At 46.1% G+C, this 21846-nt stretch overlaps 1 protein-coding gene across 1 annotated transcript; it reads left to right on the top strand.

Moving 5' to 3' along the window:
* Nucleotides 1-7986: 7986 nt before the first annotated feature.
* COPS8 (COP9 signalosome subunit 8) lies at nucleotides 7987-21605 on the top strand. The gene is made up of 8 exons (XM_081813338.1): nucleotides 7987-8150; nucleotides 9223-9293; nucleotides 10576-10624; nucleotides 11836-11968; nucleotides 16561-16668; nucleotides 18738-18800; nucleotides 19840-19887; nucleotides 20597-21605. The coding sequence occupies exons 1-8, from the start codon at nucleotides 8073-8075 to the stop codon at nucleotides 20674-20676; spliced, it is 630 nt and encodes a 209-aa protein (XP_081669464.1). The 5' UTR covers nucleotides 7987-8072; the 3' UTR covers nucleotides 20677-21605.
* The last annotated feature ends 241 nt before the right edge of the window (nucleotides 21606-21846 follow it).

The following is a 21846-nucleotide window of genomic DNA, read 5'->3' as shown; positions in this document are numbered from 1 at the left end:
CCGCACACCAGGTAGCAGAAGCCCGGGACTGACCGGGGCCAGGAAAACCACGGTGACATGCGCTCAGGAGTAGACAGCAGAGGGCCAGTAAAAGTGGGGTCTATGACCTTAGGTAGAGGGAGCCATCGTGGCTAACCCATCAGCAGATGAAACCCGTGGACTAGTAAGTGCAATAACACACCCTAGGGACACCCAATAAGCAATGACAATAGTAAGCCTGTGGGGGAAAGTCCAGTCAGGAGGGGCAACAGTGTAGTCTGATTCCCAAAATGAGGGAAGTCATGCCGATGAGAGCTAGGGACCACGGTGTGAGCAGATGTCCATCAGTTGGGGGATCTCGTTGAAGGTAAAGCCGGAGTGGGTTCGTGAAGTCTGGCTGGACTCTCCACTGGCACGGCTCCTCATCCGAATGATGAGCTTTCTTCATTCTGGAGTGGTGGACCCACGGGGTGACACCTGAGACCTTGAGGGCAGAAGGGGTGGTAGAGCAACAGTGTGGGGCCCTGTCCACTGCGGTTTGAGGGGTCTTTCTTCCAATCTTTGACCCAAACTGAGTCCCCTTCTGGAAGGAGTGTACCTGAGACCCTAAGGAGATTGGGGCCCTCTCAATGGTGTACTTTTGTAATTTATTCAGGGTGGCCCCCAGGGCCTGAAGCTGCTCCTTTATCCCTTTATCTCCAACCTGATGCAAGTTTCCTGGAAGGCTTCCCAAGCACGGGGGAGGCCGTCCATATATTAATTCGAATGGGGAGAAACCTGATGTCCCGGGCGTGCAGTGAGCACGCAGGAGAGCTAGGGGGTAGCAGATCCGGCCATGGGAGGTTAGTCTCCTGACAAAACTTTGCTAAGGTTCCCTTGAGGTGCAATTCTTTCGCTCTACTTTCCCTGAACTTTGGGGCCGGTAAGCGGTGTGGTCTCCAGGTGATGTTGAGAGATTTGGTCAAGACCTGTGCAATATCTGTCACAAATACGGGTCCACTGTCACTATGGATTGTTAATGGCAGGCCAAACCGGGGCATGATCTCCCGCAAGAGGACTTTAGCTACTTCCTGGCTTTGCTCCGTCCTGGTCGGGAAGGCTTCGACCCACCCAGAGTATGTGCATCCTACTACTAGGAGATATTTGAACCCCCTGCTCGGCTGCACATCTGTGAAGTCTACCTCTAGATCTTCAAAAGGGGTTGCTCCCATCCTCTGGACACCTGGCGGGGGCCGTGGTGCAGACTGAGCATTATTTTTAGCACATGTCATGCATCGTTCACTTGTTGCTCAGCATAGTGCTGGCAGCTGACTGATGTAGTAGTGCTTCTTGAGAAGGGTCTCTGATGCAGTTTTCCCAGATGAGTGAGTCGGTGGTGTTCCTTGACTAGATGCCCTCCAGTTGCTGTTGGAACAAAGATGCCACCATCTGGCATCATCCACCAACCCTTTTCAGTCAGGGTGGCTCCCTCAGCCATGGCCCATTCCTTTTCGTTTTTAGTGTAACTCGGTGGAGGGACTTCTTCCGGGGGTGTCAGGGCCATGGTGAGGGAAGGGGCTCTGTCTATGTCCTCACTGGCTGCGGTCTTGGCTGCCTCATCTGCCAGATGATTTCCCCCACGCTATGGGATCGTCTCCTTCCTGGCATCCCTTACAGTGCAGGATTGCTACTTCCTTTGGAAGCCAGACAGCTTCGAGGAGTCTCAGTATCTCCTCCTTGTTCTTGATAGCTTTTCCTGCTGCGGCTAGGAGGCCTCTTTCCTTGTAGATGGCCCCATGTATAAGTACAGTAGCAAAGACGTACCGAGAGTCAGTATAGATGTTGACTCACTTGCCTTCACCAAGGGTGAGGGCTTGGACTAAGGCATATAATTCAGCCCATTGAGCTGACCATCCAGCTGGTAATGCCTTAGCTTCTAGGACTTCAGTGGTTGTGGTTACTGCATAACCCGCTTTCCGGGCACCCTCTTGTAGGTAACTGCTGTCATCGCTGAACAGCATGAGTTCTGGATTCTTTATGGCTTGATCCCACAGATCTGGACGGCTTGCATAGACTTCATCAGTCACCTTGGAGCAGTCATGGTCTGGTTCCCCCTCTTCTGTGGGGAGAAAGGTTGCCGGATTTAATGTCCTTACTGTTTCAAGGGTGACCCACGGGTTTTCCCTTGGGTGAGAAGGAAACCAAGGTATCAGACCTGTTGTTGGCAGATTTGTGCCTTCTTCCATGAGGATCGGTATCCTGAGTCTAACAGGAGCTGTAGGAGGGCCTTTGTGCCTTTTGTGCAGACTTCTTGTGTGTCACAGGCAAGGAGGAGGTCATCCACATATTGGAGGAGGGTGCATCGTGTGGCCTCTCTTGGGAAGCTGGCCAGGTCCGCAGCCAGTGCTTCCACAAAGAGGGTTGGTGAGTTTTTAAACCTCTGCGGGAGGTGCGTCCAAGTCAGTTGCATCTGGCCTCCTGTATCCGGTTTAGACCATTCAAAGGCAAATAGTGTGGCTGGCTCTGGGGAGCTAAGTGGAGGCAGAAGAAGTCATCCTTCAAATCTAGGCAATTGAACCATCTGGCCAACCCTAGGATTTGGCCAAGGAAGGTGTATGGATTCGGGACCACTGGGTGCAGAGAGATGGTCACCTTGTTGATGGCCCACAGATCTTGAATGGGTCGGTATCCCCCTCCTGGCTTCTTGACTGGCAGGAGTGGGGTATTCCAGGCCAACTGGCATTTGACTAGAATACCTGCTTCTTTGAGTTTGGTCAGATGTTCTTGGATGCCAATCTTAGCTGCTTGTGGAAGGGGGTATTGCCTTGGCCTCTGAGGTTGGGCTCCTGGGATCAGTTCAACAATGACAGGAGCCTGATTTCGGGCTAGTCCAGGTGGGTTGTTTTCAGCCCATACTGAAGGGAAGGCGAGTCTGAACTCCAGCAGGCTACTTGGTTGGGCCTGGGCACAGAATAGCCTCCATTCTTCTTCCCTCGGCGTGGTAACTGCTAGTACCAGAGACCCCGTCTCCTCTTGCCTTGGGTTCAGTTGGAGGCTAGCGTGTCCAGTGGGCTCAAAGGTTATCTGAGCCCTAAGCTTGGAGAGTATGTCTCGGCCCAGGAGAGGGATGGAGCAATCAGGCAGATAAAGGAATTCGTGTCAGACTGTGTGGCCCCTGAGTTCACACTGGTGAGCCTGGCAGAAGGGCCGTTGTATCGCCCGCATCCCGGTGGCCCCAAGGATGGTCGCAGTCTTTTTGCTGAAAGGGGCCACTGGGGGGTGAGGGGGTGACAACAGAATGCTCAGCCCCAGTATCAACCATAAAAGTCACTGGTTGGCCCCCCACCTTCATTTTGACCATGGACTCATGGGGGCCAAGGAGGAAAGAGCCCGGTCCCCCTCAGTCTGAGTCCATTCCCGCAAGGCCTGTGAAGTCCTCCTCTCGGGGTTCTTTCTCGTAGCGGCTGGGCTTCTGAGCCTTTCCCCAGTTGGGACATTCGTTTTTTTCCAGTGCCCTTTCTCTTTATAGTAGGCACATTGATCCTTTGCCAAGGGGGTTCGGGGCTTCCCCCCTTTCGGTGGTTGTGGTCTCCCCACCTTTGTGTTGTCCTTTTCTTTCAGGGCGGCAGTGAGGAGGCTGACTTTCTTTTTCATCTTTTTGTCGGCTTCCCGTTCAGCTGCGACTTCCCTGTTCATGTAGACCTTATTGGCAATCTCTGTTAGTTGGGTGATGTTCATCCCGGCAAAACCCTCTAGTTTCTGAAGTTTTATTTTCTGATGTCTGGGGTGGCCTGAGCCATGAAGGAGGTGTTTACCATCTGTTGGCTTTCCTATGCCTTGGGGTCAAATGGAGTGTATATCCTGTAGGCTTCACATAGTCTTTCGTAGTAGTAGTCCCCAGGGGACTCCCCTGGTTGTTAAGTGACCTTAGTCATGTTCATGGGTTTCTTAGCTCCTGCCCAGATTCCCTGGAGGAGGGCCTCCTGGTACCAGTGGATGTGGGCTTGTCCCTCAGTTGTGGTGAAGTCCCATGCTGCGTGCTCTTTGGGTGCAGCCGTATTAGCCCAGGCAGCAGGGCTGATGACTCCCACTGGTGTGTGCTCTTCCAGGTACAGCCGTGCACCTTTCATTATTCTCCTCCTCTCCTCTGTGTTAAACAGGGTGCGAGTAACTGTTGGCAGTCTTCCCAAGTTGGCCGATGAGTCTGGAAGAGGGATTCTATGAGGTCTACCATAGCCTGTGGTTTCTCAGAGTAGGATGGGGTGTTTTGTTTCCAGATGAGGAGGTTGGTGGTGGAGAAGGGCTGATAATACATCATGGAACGGCTGGGTTGGACTGTCCCATCTTCATCGTGCCTCTTGGGTTCCCATGTCTCTTGTACTGGCATTTGGAGAGTGCTTGCAACTGGCCTGGGGCTCAGCCTGGCTGCTGGTCCTGGAGACAGTGGATCTTTGGGGCCTGGGGGCACTGGTGCATCTTCTGGGCCTGGGGGCGCCGGTGAGACTGATGGCGGCAGAGTGTCTGGAGCTGAAGGGCCAGGTGTTTGTGGTCTTGGGGGTGCGTACAGTGGGGGCAGGATCGGCTCGTCCTCGGGAGCTCTGGCTAGGATTTGTGGAGACCGGGGCTTTTGCTGATTTTCTTTAGGTCGCTTGGATGAGGCAATTAAGACCCTGGCCTGTCCCTGCCTATTGTAAGCAAATCGCACCCAGGGGGGAAGGGTCTAAGCAATTCCTAGCCAGGAGTCAATGTACGGAAACTGGTCAGGGTGTCCTGCTTCTCCTGTTATGACTCACCATACTCGACGAGTCATTGGGACATCCAGTGTCCCTTCTGAAGGCCACCTGACATCAAAGTTGGGCCATTCCAATTCACATAGGGTTCTCAGCTTGCCGGGGATCATCCTGACTCCATAGTCTCCCGAAAACCCCTTCTTGAAATTTTTGATCATGGTCTCTAGAACTGTAGGTTTACTCTGGCCTGACCCCATGGTGATGTCCCTGTGTGCGGTGGCACAGAGACGGACAAGGGGGGGTGCCTCCTGGGGTGAGGAGACCAATCAGATGCCCATCTGGCCGTGTTCCGAAGGAGCTTAGGTGAGGCTTAGCCATAGCGGGCTCACTGTTGTGACTTATAATCAGAAACTATTCCGATGCCGCCAAAGACAGTATGCCGTTCACTATGGAATCGCAGACAGTCCCACTCAGACTCTGCAGGCTTCTGGGGACTTTAAGGGTGCCCGCCCGTGGAGTCATAGAATCAGTCTGCTTGAGCAAGCCAGGCCGGACTGCACATTCACTCACACATTCACACTCCAGAAGCTATTACATTCCCTCCCTGGGAATCCCTACCCGTGAGACCTCTAAGAGGTCTCTGGGAGGTGATCAGGCTCCCCTTCCACCCCAATGGGGGTGGGCCTGTCTGGGTCCTGGGGCCCCAGGCCTTACCGGAATCCGACATCAGGACAGGGTCCTCACCTGCCAAGTCTCCTCGAGTCCAGCGGGCACAGCGGAGCGGGGTTGGCCCGAGGCAACCGGGGCAGGAGACTGCCGAAAATTAGGCAGGGCGCTCCTTCTCCCTTACAATCCCTCATTCCGTCACCGCCCTGCTGTTGCCCCAAAACCGGTGGCAACAATGGGCCAGTGCGGTTGGGTTTCCCGGTCAGGGAACCAAATGTTACAGAACCTGGACAGGATTGCCCAACCTAAGAACCAAGCGGCACCCGGAGATCTTGGAGGATAGGAGGTTTATTTAACACTGGCGGGCTCAGAGGAGACTGGTCTCCAAAGGTCTGAGCCCCAAGCACAAACAAAGGGGGCAATTTATACATTTCTACTTCTGCATACTTGGCACTTTTGGCACGTGCGCTAAGCGGGGCAGGGAGAAGAACCCGGATTGGTGCGCGCAGGAAGCAGAGCAGGGAGAAGAACCCAGAAGAGCCCTGGGGCAAGGACTGGGACTCTTCCGCCAGCTCGGTCGGCCATCTTAGGACACAGATTTTCCTTATCAAAATCATTGGGAAGTTGATCCCACTGAATCTTACTTTGCCCCAAATACGTTGGCAGCCGTTATTACACGTTAAAAATTTTAAATCCTGTTCGTTGAATTTATGTCAAATGGTCTTAGAATCACTTTGCCTCTCGGTGCTCCTCTTCTTCATGTAATTGATGAAATTTGGTTGCTTTATTTCTCCAAAATATCTCCAGTTATGCCAGCTATTTCTGTACCTCCCCCCCTTTTTTTGGAGAGAGAGAGAGAGCGGAGTGGGGGGGACAGAAGGAGAGAGAGAAACTCAAGCAGACCCCTCCCCCCCAGAGCACAGAGCCCCAGAGCCCAACTCAGGGCTGGATCTCACGACCCTGAGACCATGTCCTGAACCGAAATCAAGAGCTGGATGCTTGACCAACTGAGCCACCCGCACGCCCCTGTGTATCTTCCTATTCAATGTTGTCAATTCCTTGAGTTTTGTAGTGGTTTATCTTTGTATTCCATCCGAAGCATTATTACACAGTCATTTCCCCATGGAAACAGTGTTGATTCAGCAAAAATAATCAGTGATGCTGTCACTGTCTTGAAATTCTTAGTAATTTTACCTTTGAGCATGTTTGGCAAGTGAAGCCCATAGGGACGAAGGAGCATTTACACGTGAGCCAAGAGGTAGGAGCAATATGTGTGTTCCCTGCCCTTCCACAGTGCTCCCAATACTACATGAATCCCCAGCTGGACCCCCAATGGTGGGAGTTCAGCGAGCCCCAAAGTGTGTTCACAAGGTAAGCACACTGTGTCTACAACTGAGTTAGCTGCATGCAGATAGCCCTGAGAAGCCACATTTTCACTTGGAACCTGAACTTTCTTCAAAGATATAATGAAGGCAATGGTGTCCTAGGGAATATGAACATCCAAGGAACGCTCTTGACCGTTCTTTCTTACTTACATTACTTACGTTACTTCCTTGCAATCCTGCTGAAACATTCCTTTGTGCTGAAAATGGTAACATAGCATCAAAGGGAACGGTCCTATTCCTCTCAGCCCTTCCTTACCCATCAGTACACAGAGGGTAGAAAGTGTATTTCATGTGCATGAAATGAAGAGCATGAAAAATAGTTGTCACTTTTGTGCATTTCCATGGCTTTAGTAAGAACAACATACGTGTGCATCTATGAGCTATGAAACACGAATTGCGTGATTTCTGTGATTCCACGTAAGAGTTAAACGCACTTATATATGAATTTAAAACTGGCAGTACACCATACAAAGACGGATGTTAAGATTCATGCTAATAATTTAAAATTTTAATTTTTCTTTCCTTAGAATTATATTAAATAGCAAAAAGCACATGAAAAATTGAGGTACAGTGCAGTCAAAGGAGAAAGCTTTACATTATATTACCCTTAAGTCCCCCCTCCCATGTTTTGAACGAGGGTCCTGCATTTCCGATTTGCTCTGGGCCCACAAATTGTGCGTCCAACCCTGCAGCAGCACGCAAACAGAAGCCTCTTCGCGGGCGGTCTCGTGAAGGGCAACACGGCAATAAGTCCATGCAACTGCACATTAGAGCGCCCGCGGGCGAAAAGCACTAGGGGGCACCCACGGAGGCCGGGGGGCGGCGGCGGCCGGGGCGATCCGGGGCCCGATCTCCAAGCCCGGTGAGCGGTCCAGCCACGCTGGCTCCGGGGCTGAAGCCCACACCTGACCAGTTTCAGAGAACATGAGTCTGGGAGTGTAGGAGGGGCGCAAGCCAAGCCCGCGAGCATCCCTGTGACCAGCAGGAAAAGCTTGCTCCTCGAAGTGCGCATGCGTATCAGGCCGCAAAGCGGAGACGGCGAGCTGTCCTGGAATCCGCGCACACCCCTCCCTTCACAGTTCTGGCCTCGCGCTCCGGAAGCCGCTTCCCGCGAGGCCGGGCGAGTCCTCCAGAGCACCGAGAGCGCCGGCCAGAGCGGCAGCGACCCTTCCCCGAGGGTAGTGGCGTCCGACTATGCGCCGGAATCAACGGCACAGCTGCGCCGGGGCGCTCCGCGGCGACGGCGGCCTTGTACGTCATTGCGGGCGCGACGGCCCGAGGGACAGTGTGGGTCTGCTTTCGTGGGGTTGCCGCGGCGGGACCGGCCGGGAAGATGCCAGTGGCGGTGATGGCGGAAAGTGCCTTTAGTTTCAAAAAGTTGCTGGATCAGTGCGAGAACCAGGAGCTCGAGGTAGCCGTTCGCGTCGCGCTGGGAGAAACCGCGGGGTCTTCTGCGGTCCCGGGGCGGTGCCGGTTTCCGGGGTAACAGGGCCCGCGGGGCTCGCGGCGGGCGCGGGAACTGGGCTTGGGGAGCTCGGGACGCCGGGGTCCGCTCCGAAGGCTACGGGTCTGGACCCCGTCTCCCCAAGCTCGCTGGGAGCTTTTTGTTGTTTATTTTCAGCTAGTCAGTGCGAAAACCCGGGGCATCTTTGCTCCTGACATCCTCCAATATGTTTCTTGTGTTAATTAGACTGGGCATCTTTCCTCCCCGTATGGTGGAAGGCGGGAGAATGTGGATTTTATTAAAGGCGTTTGTGCAGGCATACACACAGACTAAAGAAGGAGTAACCTTTTTTCAACTAAGAAAGTCCTTAGTCTCATAATGTCACCACCTAAGCTTACCGTTCGGTCTTGTATTACAAGACTGGTGAAAGTTGTATCATGCAGCTGTTAAAGTTAATTGAGGGTTTTTTTTCCTTAGAAAGGCACTGGAAAACCATGTATAACATTGGTATAAAAAGTTAATTAACCAAAGGAGACAACAGCCAGAAGCAGCAGCTCACTAATAAACACTTAATAGATCTTTTTTGAATGAATCAAATTTGAATGAAGAGAGAAATGTCTTTGTAGCACTCGGCTGTATTTTGTTTTTTTTGTTTTTTCCTATTCATCACTCATTACTTAGCTATTCAACATACTTGATAAGAATGGGCAGAATCATAGTGCTTTAGGAATCTGTTGGAAATGTTTGTTTCTTTTAATAGTAAGACCGTTTAAGAATTTGAGAACTGGGAAAGGAATCCCGTTTAAATATTCTCGCGCATATAAAGACACAGAGCTTTGGAGAGAGAGAAAATCACAGCTGATGGCAGATCTAAACTTAACACTGTGATTTTTAGTGTTTGGTACTTCTCTGAGCTCTTTCTACATCTGTAGTACTAAGTATTATAAAATAGGCTTATTTTTTAGATTAGTGTTAATAAAATCTTCTTTTTTTTTTTAAGTGTAAATATAAATAAGGTTTCTCGTTTTTGGCCTTACAGGCTCCTGGAGGAATTGCTACTCCCCCAGTGTATGGTCAGCTGTTAGCTTTATATCTGCTTCACAATGACATGTAAGTACCTTCTACCTAAAGCCAAGAGCAGCAGCTTCGTCAGGATTGTACAGAAATTACTCTTGCATTGAAGAGAGATCATTAAAACATAAGAAGGTGCAAGGAGCTTTATCTTCTATTGTAATACTTAACATACCTGTTTCATATATTGAATCGTGACTCAAACTGTGATTAGGCTGAGTTGTTTTAAGATACACTTGTTTTACATATATTCTCTAAAAACACATTCTAATTTGTTATGCGAAACTACAGTGTCAATAAATTCCTTTAATTCTGTTGACCTTTTTTGTCTTTAGAAAACTTCGTATGACCTCTGTATACTTAATTTCATATGTAATCAGTAGATCAAGAGAAACTGAAAGGGAGGATTGAGAAAGTTAAGAGAAATTTAAGTAACAACACCTATGAGATTTTTTGAAAGGTGTTGTTTTTTAGTTATTCCTAATTCGTGTTCATTGACGAAAAGTCAGAAAGCATAAGCGTACAGGAGTCCCTTGTGCTATGAATCGTCAATGATTACTGTTAAATGTTGTTGGCAAATTCTATTCAACCTTTTTGTTTCATACCTTTTAAAAAAACTAACCTGCGATTTCTGTTAGACATATTATCATCAGAGCTGTCGGTTTCATTTTTGTAATCCTCTCATCGTATGTTTGTTGTAGTTCAAGTTTTCAAACTCTTAAAAACTGCCTTGAAGTTTTGGTGACTCTGCACTCATTGTCAGGGAATTCCAGAGCCTTGAATAGAAATTTGTTTATATATGAATAAATTACCTACTTAAGTGTTTGTGTTTTTAGTGTACCGTTGCCTTAATTTAAGATCTAGATCGTTAATTAAAAATCCACTAAAAATGGCAAAATATTACTTTGGTGAAAGTACTTTATGTTTTTTTTATCTGGAAAGCTACTTTACTTCCCATGGACAAATTCATATAAAACTAAATTTCGGGGCGCCTGGGTGGCTCAGTCGGTTAAGCGGCTGCCTTCGGCTCAGGTCATGATCCCAGGGTCCTGGGATCGAGCCCCACGTCCGGCTCCCTGCTCAGTGGAGAGCCTGCTTCTCCCTCTCTCTCTGCCTGCCTCTCTGCCTACTTGTGCTTTCTCTCTCTGTGTCAAATAAATAAATAAAATCTTTAAAAAAAAAAAACTAAATTTCACTCTATAAAATACAGAGTATTTTAAATATACTTCTGTGTGTTTGCAGTGAGATCTAGAATTTTAAACATTTACTGAGATGATTTTTTTTTTAATTGCTTATTCTTTCTTGGGGGGATGTAAATTAGGAATAATGCAAGATATCTTTGGAAACGGATACCACCTGCTATAAAATCTGTAAGTATTCTTCAATGTATCCTACTACTTGAATGTAGTAACAGCATTCATTTAAATGGCAACCTTCTAAAGTTTTTAAAGTTTCTGTTTTCTTTCCCCTGTAGTTCACAGAAATAGTTACTAAACTGGTATTAAAGTTTAAGAACAGATCTACAAATTCCCCTAATCAGAAATTTAATTTCCCTTGGATGGTATAGAAATCTGTGCTCAGCTTCTACTGATCATGTTTGTTAAGACGCTTCTTTTAAGTGTCGCTTTGCCTGGCAACCAACTGAGACCTTTTAATAAAGGTTTGGTTTATGGTGTTTTTGCTTTTTTAACTAATTTATGCAGTAATGGTATTTACTTTGAAATTGATATTATTTCCAAGAATATCCTAAAAATGATTTTCACAGTATTAAGATTATTTTTGCTAATTAGGATTTTAGATTTCTTAGTTTGGATGGGAGATTAGATGAAGTAATGTCTTAAAAGTTTCTTCCAAAGTAGAATGAAATATATTTTTAATTTCATGGGATTCCCTGTTTCTAGCATAAATGCGAAGTGAATTTTTTAAACATTCACCAAATATTACCAAGAATTCACTTGAATTCTTCTGTTCATTATTGATATTCAGCAGCAATTCATTTTAGTATTTTTATTCTTTCTTCTCCAGACATTCGATTAAGTAAGATTGGAATGTTCCTCCAGCTTCATTGACTTAAAATAAAGAACTGTAAATTACACTCATCGTTTCAGTGATGTTAGCGGGAATTCTTTCCTGGGAGAGGCTACAGTGTATGACATCTTAGATTGACAATCTTTATTATTAGTCATTTTGCTATTACTTTTGCCCAAGAAATATGTGTATGTATTTTACATGCACATATATATGAATATTCTACATAACGTTGATCACATATATGTACAGATGAAATACAAATACAACATTCTGAAAAAGCAGTGTTTAAGAAAATTAATTTCCAGACTTAATTCTGAAATATTTTTGGACAACTGTTTTATGCTTTAATTTTCTGTTATAATAAAAATGTATATAAACCATACAAATAAATTTTGCATTACTGTCCACAGCATCTAAAAACCTTTTTGATAGTGACTGGGCTGAAGAAGTAATTATACGTCTTAAGAGAAATGTTGAATTATGTTTTAAGATACAGTTGTTGGTAAATCTGCGGAGCGACTATCCTCAAAGGCAGTGATATTTATTGCAGGCAAATTCTGAACTTGGGGGAATTTGGTCAGTAGGACAAAGAATCTGGCAGAGAGATTTCCCTGGGATCTATACGACCATCAACGCACACCAGTGGTCTGAGACGGTCCAGCCAATCATGGAAGCACTTAGAGGTAGTGTTTCTTCGTGGTTAAGAATTAAATTAGACCTGTTCTCTAAGTGCTGCGATATTGAAGTAAGTCAGTGATGTGTTTTAAAAAATAGATATTTTCTGCTAGGTGAATAGGGCAGCTTTCAAAATTCTTTTGTAAGGATTTGCTATAATCATGCTTCTTCATATTACATGTGAGGATTTGCTGTAACCATACTTCTTCATTTCGTCTTGCCTGAGGTCATATCGGTAGCTAAGGGGCTCACTGTCTCTTAGTTCCAGACTGAAATTGCTCGTCAGTAAAAGGATTTTTTTGCTACTAAAACGAAATCTTGTGATACTGTAATAAGCTCAAGGTATGGGGTGGTTAAGATTGTAAACCCCATGTATTTGAAAGTAGAGACTGTGCTTTGGAGTCTGTTGACCTCGGGCTTTGATAGGGGTTGTCTCCAGCTTCTGGATTTGTAACTAGTCAGTTCAGTACACAGATGCTCAGATGTTTTTTCATTGCTCTGAAAGATCACAAGCCTGTGTGACATAGCACTGATCCCACGATGAAACTGGACCCTGCCTCTCTCTCTCTCTGTTTTCCTGCCCCTGACATTTGCTGGTTCACTCTTTTATAAATTCATATAGTAATCTCTTTTCATGTTGTTCAATCCTTATTTCTTATTGTTACCTCGTTGCTGCTGTTAATACCTGCCTTGACTGTCTGCCTTCCTGCTCTGGAGGAGTCAGTGGGCAGGAATGTTTGAATAACCACTCATTATTCCGGCAAGGGATATCCTCTTTTCAGGGGAGTGGAAGGTGAAGGTTGCTTCTCAGATGTACCTCATTTTTCTTGTGATGGTAAAGCTCTGGCAGCATAAAACAGAACAATGTAAGGGACAAAACAGGAGGCACTTACTTTAAATATGAAGGAAGTGAGCAGGAGTGCAGGGCCATCTGGTGGGTGGGAAGGGAGGAGTGTGGTATAAAGTTGCTCAGGTACAGTAGGGGCAGTTTGGGATTTTCCCACAGGAAACCGCCTTCACCTCTTCACATAAGTCCAGAGGAGAAAAGAGTGTGGTGGTGGATTTTTGTAGTATCTGGTTCAGTCTTAGGATTGTAGCATGAGGGCACAGTCTGCGGGCCATTTCCCAGCGGCCTACAGCAGCGTCATTGGCAGGACTAGGGCTCAGATCTCCTGACCCACGCAGCAGATATTCCCTGTGTACCTTCAGTGGGTGCAGCGGTGTTTCTCCCAGGACCGCCTCTGCCTCCAGCCCCGTTAGATGCAGTACTTCTTTGAAGTCAGTGCTGCGGGCCCCTGGGAGGCTGTGGAGCACAATGTGGGAGAGTTTGGACTCTGGAGCCATACTTCTGGAGTTCACATCCTGGTTCTGCCACTTGAGTGACCCTTCTGTACTTTTCTCATTTATAAAGTGCGATCAGAAGTAGTATTTTCCTTGGGTGGTTAGAAATGAATTAATATGTATAAGCACTTACATATGCTTAATTAATTAATACATATAAGCACTCATCTGTTCACTTGCAATATCTGTGAATATACCTGAGAATTTTACAAATCCCCAGATTCACGAATGGTACCGTATTTTCCTCCATAAGATGAAGCCTGGTGAAGGAAGTCTTATAACACATTTGAATTACTGCTAAATTTGACGTTTTGCTTTTTAATGTATTACAAATTTTCGGTTTCCTAGATTGTTTTAAGAACACTCACATTCTCAGGTTTTTTCCTTTTCTGTTCTGAATTAGTCACAGTCCTACCAGAAAATTGAAAGTGGCTTCAGTGAAGAGAGGCTAGTGAAAGAGCGGTGTCTAAAGGCAGCCAGCAGGGACTGACAAAGCACCCAGGGGCCGGGTGTGGACAGTAGCCATTTTTACTCTAGGCCCAAAGGGAGGAGGCGAGGGACCCACACTGCTGAGGTCACAGAAAGGGGCTGCCCCCAGGAGCTGAGGAGCAGCTTGAGCAAGGCAGGGAGGGCGCAGAGGAAGTACGTTCCCGTGACCCGTGGACCCACTCCCCAGGCGGGAGCACGCAGGTGGCATGGGTGGTGGTGCCCGGACTGCCTGGAACAGAAGGGCAGAGGTGGGTTAGGAAGCGCGGGACGGCCGGCTCATCTGCCCTCTGTCTGCAGCACTAGCACCTGGCAGTTGCTGGTATATAATAAGCATGCTGAGCTATTTTTTACACAACAGAGGGAGCATTCTTTTCGGGTCTCCCCAGGACTTTGTCCCCAGGTGAACCACCACAGATGTTAGGTGCCGGCTCAGTGGATTCCCCTTTCCAGCTTGTCATTCTAATGCATGCCCTCAGGAGGTGACACATTTCACAGATCTTAAGGGTCGCACAGTGACTAGAGTGTCTCTGAGTGGTTACAAGCAGCCCCAGTTGTGTAGCCTCTCACTGACCCTGTGGAACACCCCAAGCCTGTATTTTTGCTTCCTCTGCCCACCAGCTTCCGTCTCCCCGTGTGCTTGCTTCTCTGCCGTGTGCCAGGCCTGCCTCTTTGTGTCTCTTGTTCTACTCCCCATCTCCTCTCAATTCTAAAGATCTGACCAGAGTGCTTGAACTCAGGTTAATATTTTTAAAATATGGTAGGCTTTCCAAGTGGGTATGGTTGTTGGCGCTCACTTGGATTTCCCTTTTCCATTGTTGCTCTTGGTTCTTTTTCACTGAGTGCCCATGACCTTCAGTAAGGGAAAGTTCCCTTACGCTAAGATGTTTTCAAGTCCAGCGTGAGGTCATGTGCTGAGTGGTCGGTAGGAAGAAGGAAGGAGTTGACTGAAGGCATGCAAGGAGGGGCAGTACCGGCTGAGCAGAAGCTGGCGAGGACATCAGCCTCAGTGAGCAGTGAAGAAACGCAATGGAACGTCCACGATCTTTAAGAAATATGAGGGAACAAAGCCAAAGGCTTCGTCCTGGTGATATCGTCAACAAGCACGTCTTCAGCACATACTTCGTTAGAGAGGCTGGGCTCTTTGGCGGGGGGGCGGTATAAAGATATAAAGACAGCCCTCCCCCCATAGAGAAGTTTAGGGATCATTGAGGTGATGGGAGTGGGGAGGGGTGGGGCAGTGTGTTGTAGGTGGTGGAAGCATGTTTGCTAAACAGGTAGTATGAACAATGCTGTGAATTTAGAGAAGGACAGAGATGGCAGTGAACTTCAGTGCCGCAGGAGTTTGTAAACTGACCTAGGAGTCGTAGAGAGCAGACATCACACAACAGCGTAAACCCAAAGCCTGGAGATGAGAAGGTGTGAGACTTTCTGAGAGCCGGGGGCCTAACTGGGAGCAAAGGGTGCCTGAGGAACTTGGTGCAGTTGTCAGGCAATGTCCCAGGAATGGAGAGAGGATTTTCAGTATGGGACTATACTGCACATATATACTGGCCTATTAATTGTGGAAAGTAAAATCCAGAATATTTTTAAGCATGCTGACAGCCAGATGGAGGAGTCCTTATGTTCCTGGAAGAGCAGTGGGCAGGAAGACAGGCTAGCTGGACCTCAGTTCCTACCATTGACTTTTGGTCTCTGCCTCATTTCTGGAATAGTCAGTGTGGGAATGTAAGCCTGGGGAAATCCCACATGTCATCTCTAGGGAGGTTTTGTTGCTGGAATTGTTTGCAGCCCCACCCCCCAATTAGGTTTAGTCATTCAGGATTTGACCTTAGGATTTGAACCCAAATAAAGTCAATAGTTTAGAGCAGACTCAAAAGTTAGTGTTAACAAAAATTCAACTGGGTAAACTTGGAGATCTAATTGGCTTTATTAAGCAGTCCATGAATTGGGCAGCATACCATCCAGCAAGTAGAGGGGAGCTCTGAGGAGCTGTGCATAATGGCGGGTTTTCATGGGAAGGAACTTGGGGCAGGGACGTTACTAGCGAAAGAAAAGCAATGTTCCAGGCCAGGTCACCTTCCCTTAAGGGTAGAGTGGGGAGTCTTCTCCTTTTGGGGGATGGAGGGGGGGCCTCTGTGACAGATCACCTGTTCCACAGGCTCGGGAAATTCCCAACTGACCTCTTACGACTGTGTTTCTAGGGGAGGTTGAAACTGTGTTCGGTATGAAGTCCCAGTTTGCTGACTCGGCATTTGGGGCTTATGGTTTTCTTGTTAACAGAAGAGTGCTCTAGTTACAGAGCTTGTTCTGCAGTTCCTAGGTGTGATTCTAGATCAGAGACCCTCCTCAGAAAGGACAACTAATTACCGAAGTAGATAATTTCTGCTCCATTCAGTCCAGTGTTTGTAAGTGGGATTAAAAAAGAAATTTAAGGAAAATTATATACCAAGTGCATAAATATATTTAAATGAAATTTTCTTAGATTTTGGTCTTAATGTGTATTAACTTTTTTCCTTCTTTGTAAATTTCATTGTCCTCCAAGGGAGATTGGCTGTCTGAGAGGAAGTACAAGGAATTGATTGTTTATTCGGCAATATCTGAGCACCTCTTTCATGCCAGGCACGTGTGTCTGCATCTGTAAGCATAGAGACCTTTGGGTCGAGCTAGTCTCGCTTATAAAATGTGGACAAGGCCAATCACATAACTGAATTATGTGTTAAAAACGCCAGCTCTTGGTTCACTGTCTGCCACCCGTCCATTCCCCCCACAGATGCAACGAGGAGAAGGGCCTTTGCCCTGGTCTCTCAAGCCTACACCTCCATCATTGCAGACGACTTCGCTGCCTTTGTCGGGCTCCCCGTGGAAGAGGCCGTGAAAGGTATTTGAGCTCGCTGTTTATGGGGAAGTGTGACTTGTTGGAGCAGGTTGGTTTTGGAATTCAGGCGGTGTTCGTTCCCTGGAAAGGGAAACCTGTGTGGCATCCCCCCCGACCCCCACTGCCTCCAACCCCCAGCCCCCTCCCCCCACCCCCGGCAGGGCCAGGCCCAGAAGCAGGCTGTCGGCAGGCCCAGCAGTGGTGCTGAGGCGGCTGGTGTGAGTGTCCCGCTCAGTGGTGCGAGGAGATACCGTATCCAGACCTAACAGGGCCTCACAATCGCTTTTGCCACCAAATGAGTTCAGGAAAAACTTTTTGGATTTCTGGGTGTGGATAAGAAATTTCAGGTTCTTATGTACTTTTAAAGCACTTTTTACCAGAGGCAGTTAATGATATCCTAGAACACGAGCTTTGCAAAGGAGTACTTTGCCATTTTGATGAAGTTACCATTCAGCTATGTCTGTGTGGTGTGCCCTTGTTGTATGCGATCATTCTGGCTCTTTCCTTATTGGAACCTCTTTGATGTTCCTGTAGTCATTTTTTATCATGGTTCCCAGGGCCTGATCCCTGAGTATTTTCTACTTTTATTCCCAAGAACTTTGATGAAGACTTAAGTTAACAGTGGGCCTGTGAAATGGTGGGGTGCCCTCCCAAGATGATGCCCAGGAAGGGGACTCAGAGCCACTGTTGACTGGGAGTGGGTGGGGCAGGGAGGGATGTGGTGGGAACAGAGTTACTGAAAGGGACAACGAGGGGGCGGAGTAAGGCATTTGAGACAACTCCATGCAGCTCGATTACTCCCGGTCTTATATATAAGTGGTGGGAAATACCAGATACAAGAAAGTAAAGGATGTACAAATTAGTTGCTTTTGTAAGTATGCCAGGCGAGTAGTATTATATTCATGATTCGGAGCCTAAACTTTGTAACTTCTTTAAATTACTTCTTTTCCTCTGAAAATCAGCATGTTGATAAATGTATTTTCTTAAGAAAATCTTAATTGACCTCATGATTCACATGTAGAAATCCTCATTTCACCCGTACTTGGTAAAGGCAGTCTCCTCCCACGTCCCTTTTCAGCCCATTTTTTTTCCCTCCATATTTCTCACCAGTAACTCCTCTCACCCACTGCTCTCCAGCTGTGCTTTCGCATTTTCATTTCTCAGGTGATGCCCAGACTAGCTCCTCCCCTCGGTAAATTGCTATAGAACATTGTCTGTGCCCATAGCATTGTCTTTGTCTTACCATGGTTGACATTTTTGATTCTCTGACTAAAATGGGAACTCTGTAAAGACCACATCTTGTTCCTCAGTTTCCAAAGCCTACCACAATTTTAGATGCATAGCAGGCAGGTCAGTGAGAGTTCCTGGAGTAAATCAGTACTGTTGCTTACTCACAAACATTTGTTTCGATTCGTCTTGAAGTTGATCCATAGTTCATTACATAATAAATAACATCCCCCCAAGCCGTACTCTTAACTGACTGCTGGGTGGGACTCCTGTACGCTCCCCCCATGCTAACTGCGTGATCTGGGACACATCCCTGGAGTTCTCCAGACTCCGTTCTCCACATCAGTTAGGTGATGGTCCTGTGTCCTTCTTCGAGTAGTGCGATGATGACCTGAGTGATTCCTGTGGAACGGTGCCTGCCGGCCAGGAATCTCTGTGTGAGCTGTGGTTCTTGTCATCGGACTCGCTTTGTCACTACTGATGGAGCAGCTGCAGGTGGTTTCATGTGCGTCCTCCTCAGGACACAGTGTTGTCTTAGTTACACTGACCAGATTAGTACTGTAATGCGCACTTTACAGAAGACCGCTCATCTGCTAGGGATTCTCTCGGCCTGACACAGTAAAATGGCTTTGATCCACGTTTCAGAAATGTTTCAAAAGTAAGTTCACCTGAGAAAGCTGTCTATAATCTACTTTTCTAGAAAAAAAGACACATTGTAGGGTAACCTGCACTTGTCAGATCTTCCATACAAGTAGTATCATTGATAGACTGTGGATCTCGTAGATGAAAATTATAGGAGTTTTTTTGGTTATTTCTCATTTGTGTGTTAAATACACATTTTTTAGGTATATTAGAACAAGGATGGCAAGCGGACTCCACCACAAGAATGGTTATGCCCAAAAAGCCAGGTAGGTGGAGCTCTTCATCCACGTATGCAGCACTGACCTAAGACCACGTCAGGTTCTGAGGCATGCATTTGAGTCATTTGATAATAAGGTTCTTCTGTACTAGCAAATTGAAAGTAACTCAGGTTAAATATAGATGTGGAATGATAGACACGGTAGAAAGGATTTTAAAGATTACCTAGTTTTACCTTAATTTTTAAAAATGTATTTCTTGTATAGAAAACTATTTTATATGGGTTTTTCATAATCCTTATTATGGTTTTTCCTTTATATGGGTTTTTCATCATCCTTGTATAAAAACCTATTTTTTATGGGTTTTTCATAATCCTTATTACATCTTAATTTTTACTAAGTATTAGTCTCCCATTCTTTTATTTATTGGGGCCATTTCTAAGCATGTTTATCCATAATATCTAAACTGTTGCCTTTTAGAAAAATATATCTTATTCAGATACACCCCTTTTCTCCTTGTACTACAGACATGTACACTCTTCTCTGAAATAAGATTTCAGTGGCTTTAACATGCACAAAATTAAGTGTTTTGGCTTAAATTATTTGACCTGCCCTCGTTGTGTCCGTCTGAATTCCCAGTCCCTTGGTATGCCTTCTGCAGTGAGCCGTGCTCATTCCTGCTTGGAGGCCTCTCCTCCTGCTTGGCAGGAATGTCCTTTTCTGCCAGGTCCTTGGAGCTGAGCTTAATGCCCACATCTGTGAGCCCTCCTCCTTCAACCCAAAGTTCCTTCCACCTGCCCTGAATTCCTGTTGTTTAGACATTGTTGGTGCCACAGTAAAGAATTACTCAAATTTCAATGGGCTCTACCCTGTGAAGGTACAGGAAGTGGTTAGACATGGTCCCAGCAAGTCTAGCTGCTGAGAGAAAACTGCTGTGGTGAGAAGACTCATGTAATCATACAGAGCATAATTGTTAACTCTGTTTGAGAAGTAGCAAATGGTCATAAATGCCATTGTGTTAAAAACGACATGTTCTGTGTGAAAGTTCTTTATGATGACTCCTATAAATTGTGCTGTTAATTTTACTTAGTTGCAGGGGCCCTGGATGTGTCCTTTAACCGGTTTATTCCTTTATCAGGTATGTATTTTTATATGCTCATTTAAAACTTGTTTCATTATTCTTTATTTCTCTTTTGTCGTGTGTCTCTTTTTTTCTTAGCTCTAACCTTCTAAACGAAGAGGTTAAATTCTATACTTGCTGTTTATGATAACATATTTGGTTACAAGAGAGAACGTGTGGGTTCCCCTCTGGAGCTTACCTTGACGCCGGGGCACCTTCTGGCCCGGCCACAGAGCCGCATTGGTGTTGTGTAGGGAAGCCGTGATAGAGCTGCTCACCAGCATTTACTCAGATGGCATCCCTAGGCGGACGTGCAAACTTAAAAGCTAGAACTGAATTCCTGGATGATGGGGTTCTTTGCGGGGCTTTTTTTGTTCACTGACAGTTTAATAGAGCAGTGCCTGGCACACGGTCAATACTGGGTAATTCTTCATTGAATTCTGTGTCACATGGGTAGGTGTCCTTCCAACAAGAGCTGTGCTCTCCTAAGAGGGTTGTTTCATGTTAACTTGGAAACTTCAGCAAAGCCAGACATGCCTTTACTCCCAGTTTAGGAAAACTACTCATCAAAGTTGAGACTTCTTTGCTTGTTTTTCAAAAATGTCCAAAATCAATAAGAAAGTTTCCTTATTGTTCAATTAACAGGCATTGGAGGGTGTGGGTGGCAGGGCCCACGCGCCGTTACACGGGGATCTAACCTTAGTCTCTCTCTGTATTTCACACGCAGAGCCTGCCCCAGTGCCCCCGATCCCCAATGAACAGCAGTTAGCCAGACTGACCGATTATGTGGCTTTCCTCGAAAACTGATGTATCATTCTGAGTCCAAGATCCACCTTCAGAATCCTGTATACTGACAGATAGAGAAATGTAAAATTTTTATTTTCAATTTATTGGATGGATAAAGCACCTCAGCATTCCTTACTGAGTATGTGATAAAATACATATATAAAGTATATTATATATATTTTGTCCTTAAACATTATGCTGAATAGTTGTTGAAACAATTCTCATTTTGTAATATTTGACAATTTGGATGGAGCCCGTCAGTATTATGCAGTTTATATTTCCTAGTACAGCTCTCCTGCTTCATGGAGGTCAGTGGCTGTCAGCTGTTTGTCCCTGCCCCAGCGCCCAGCACACTCCCATCTGCACCGATTGTTGATACTTAGAACGATTCATTTGGGGTTTGAGGAGGACCGTCCCCAGAGCCAGTATCTGAGCTGCTGGGGCTTCTGATGCACCCCCTTCAGAGAATATGCTCTCCTTTCTCCTCACCTCCTGAACATCACTCCTACAGAATGCTGAAATGCAGCTGAGGAACCAAAGACCATTTCCTCAGTAAACCAGTTTGTGAACTTCAGATTTTTTCCTGATAGTGTGAGTACATCCATTGCTGGCAGTGGAGGGCTTGCCATGAAAATGCAACTATTTAAGACCTTCAGGAGAAGTATTAGATGTAATGTTCCTTTCGGAAGAAGGGAAACTTAGGGTGGAATGCATTCTATCAGTAAAGAAGCTATTAAGATAAGTGATCCACTTTGTACAACTATACTGCAACTTACTGGTTGCTTATATTTATCCTTTGGTTCAAGGTCTGCCTTTTGGAGAAACACTGAACAAGTCTTTCAGTTTTTGTGTGATGCCCTCTAAATATTTGGAGGTGTTTATTGTATCTTCAGGTTAGAAGCCCCCCTGCTTCATTTATTCTGCATTTGTTCAATAAATATTTAATTGCATCAACTGTTTCATCTGAGAGAGTTTCTAGACATTTCACTCTCCTGGTCTTTCTGTGGATACATTCTAGTTTGTCACTGTCTCTCAAGATATGAATTTCCTAATTAAATAGAAATGACGTATATAGTGGTGATTACATGATTCATGTTTTCACTCATTTTAAACACATTTTTCAGTTACTGTTAACATTTATGGAAATACCTTTTAAATTAACATTTTATTAAACTCCGATGTATAAGTCAT

Source organism: Leptonychotes weddellii, chromosome 3, assembly GCF_054177405.1.
Source record: "Leptonychotes weddellii isolate Sample4059 chromosome 3, ASM5417740v2, whole genome shotgun sequence".
NCBI lineage: Eukaryota > Metazoa > Chordata > Mammalia > Carnivora > Phocidae > Leptonychotes > Leptonychotes weddellii.
The sequence above is the reverse complement of the archived record's forward strand: the minus strand, read 5'-3'. Positions and strand labels throughout refer to the sequence as shown.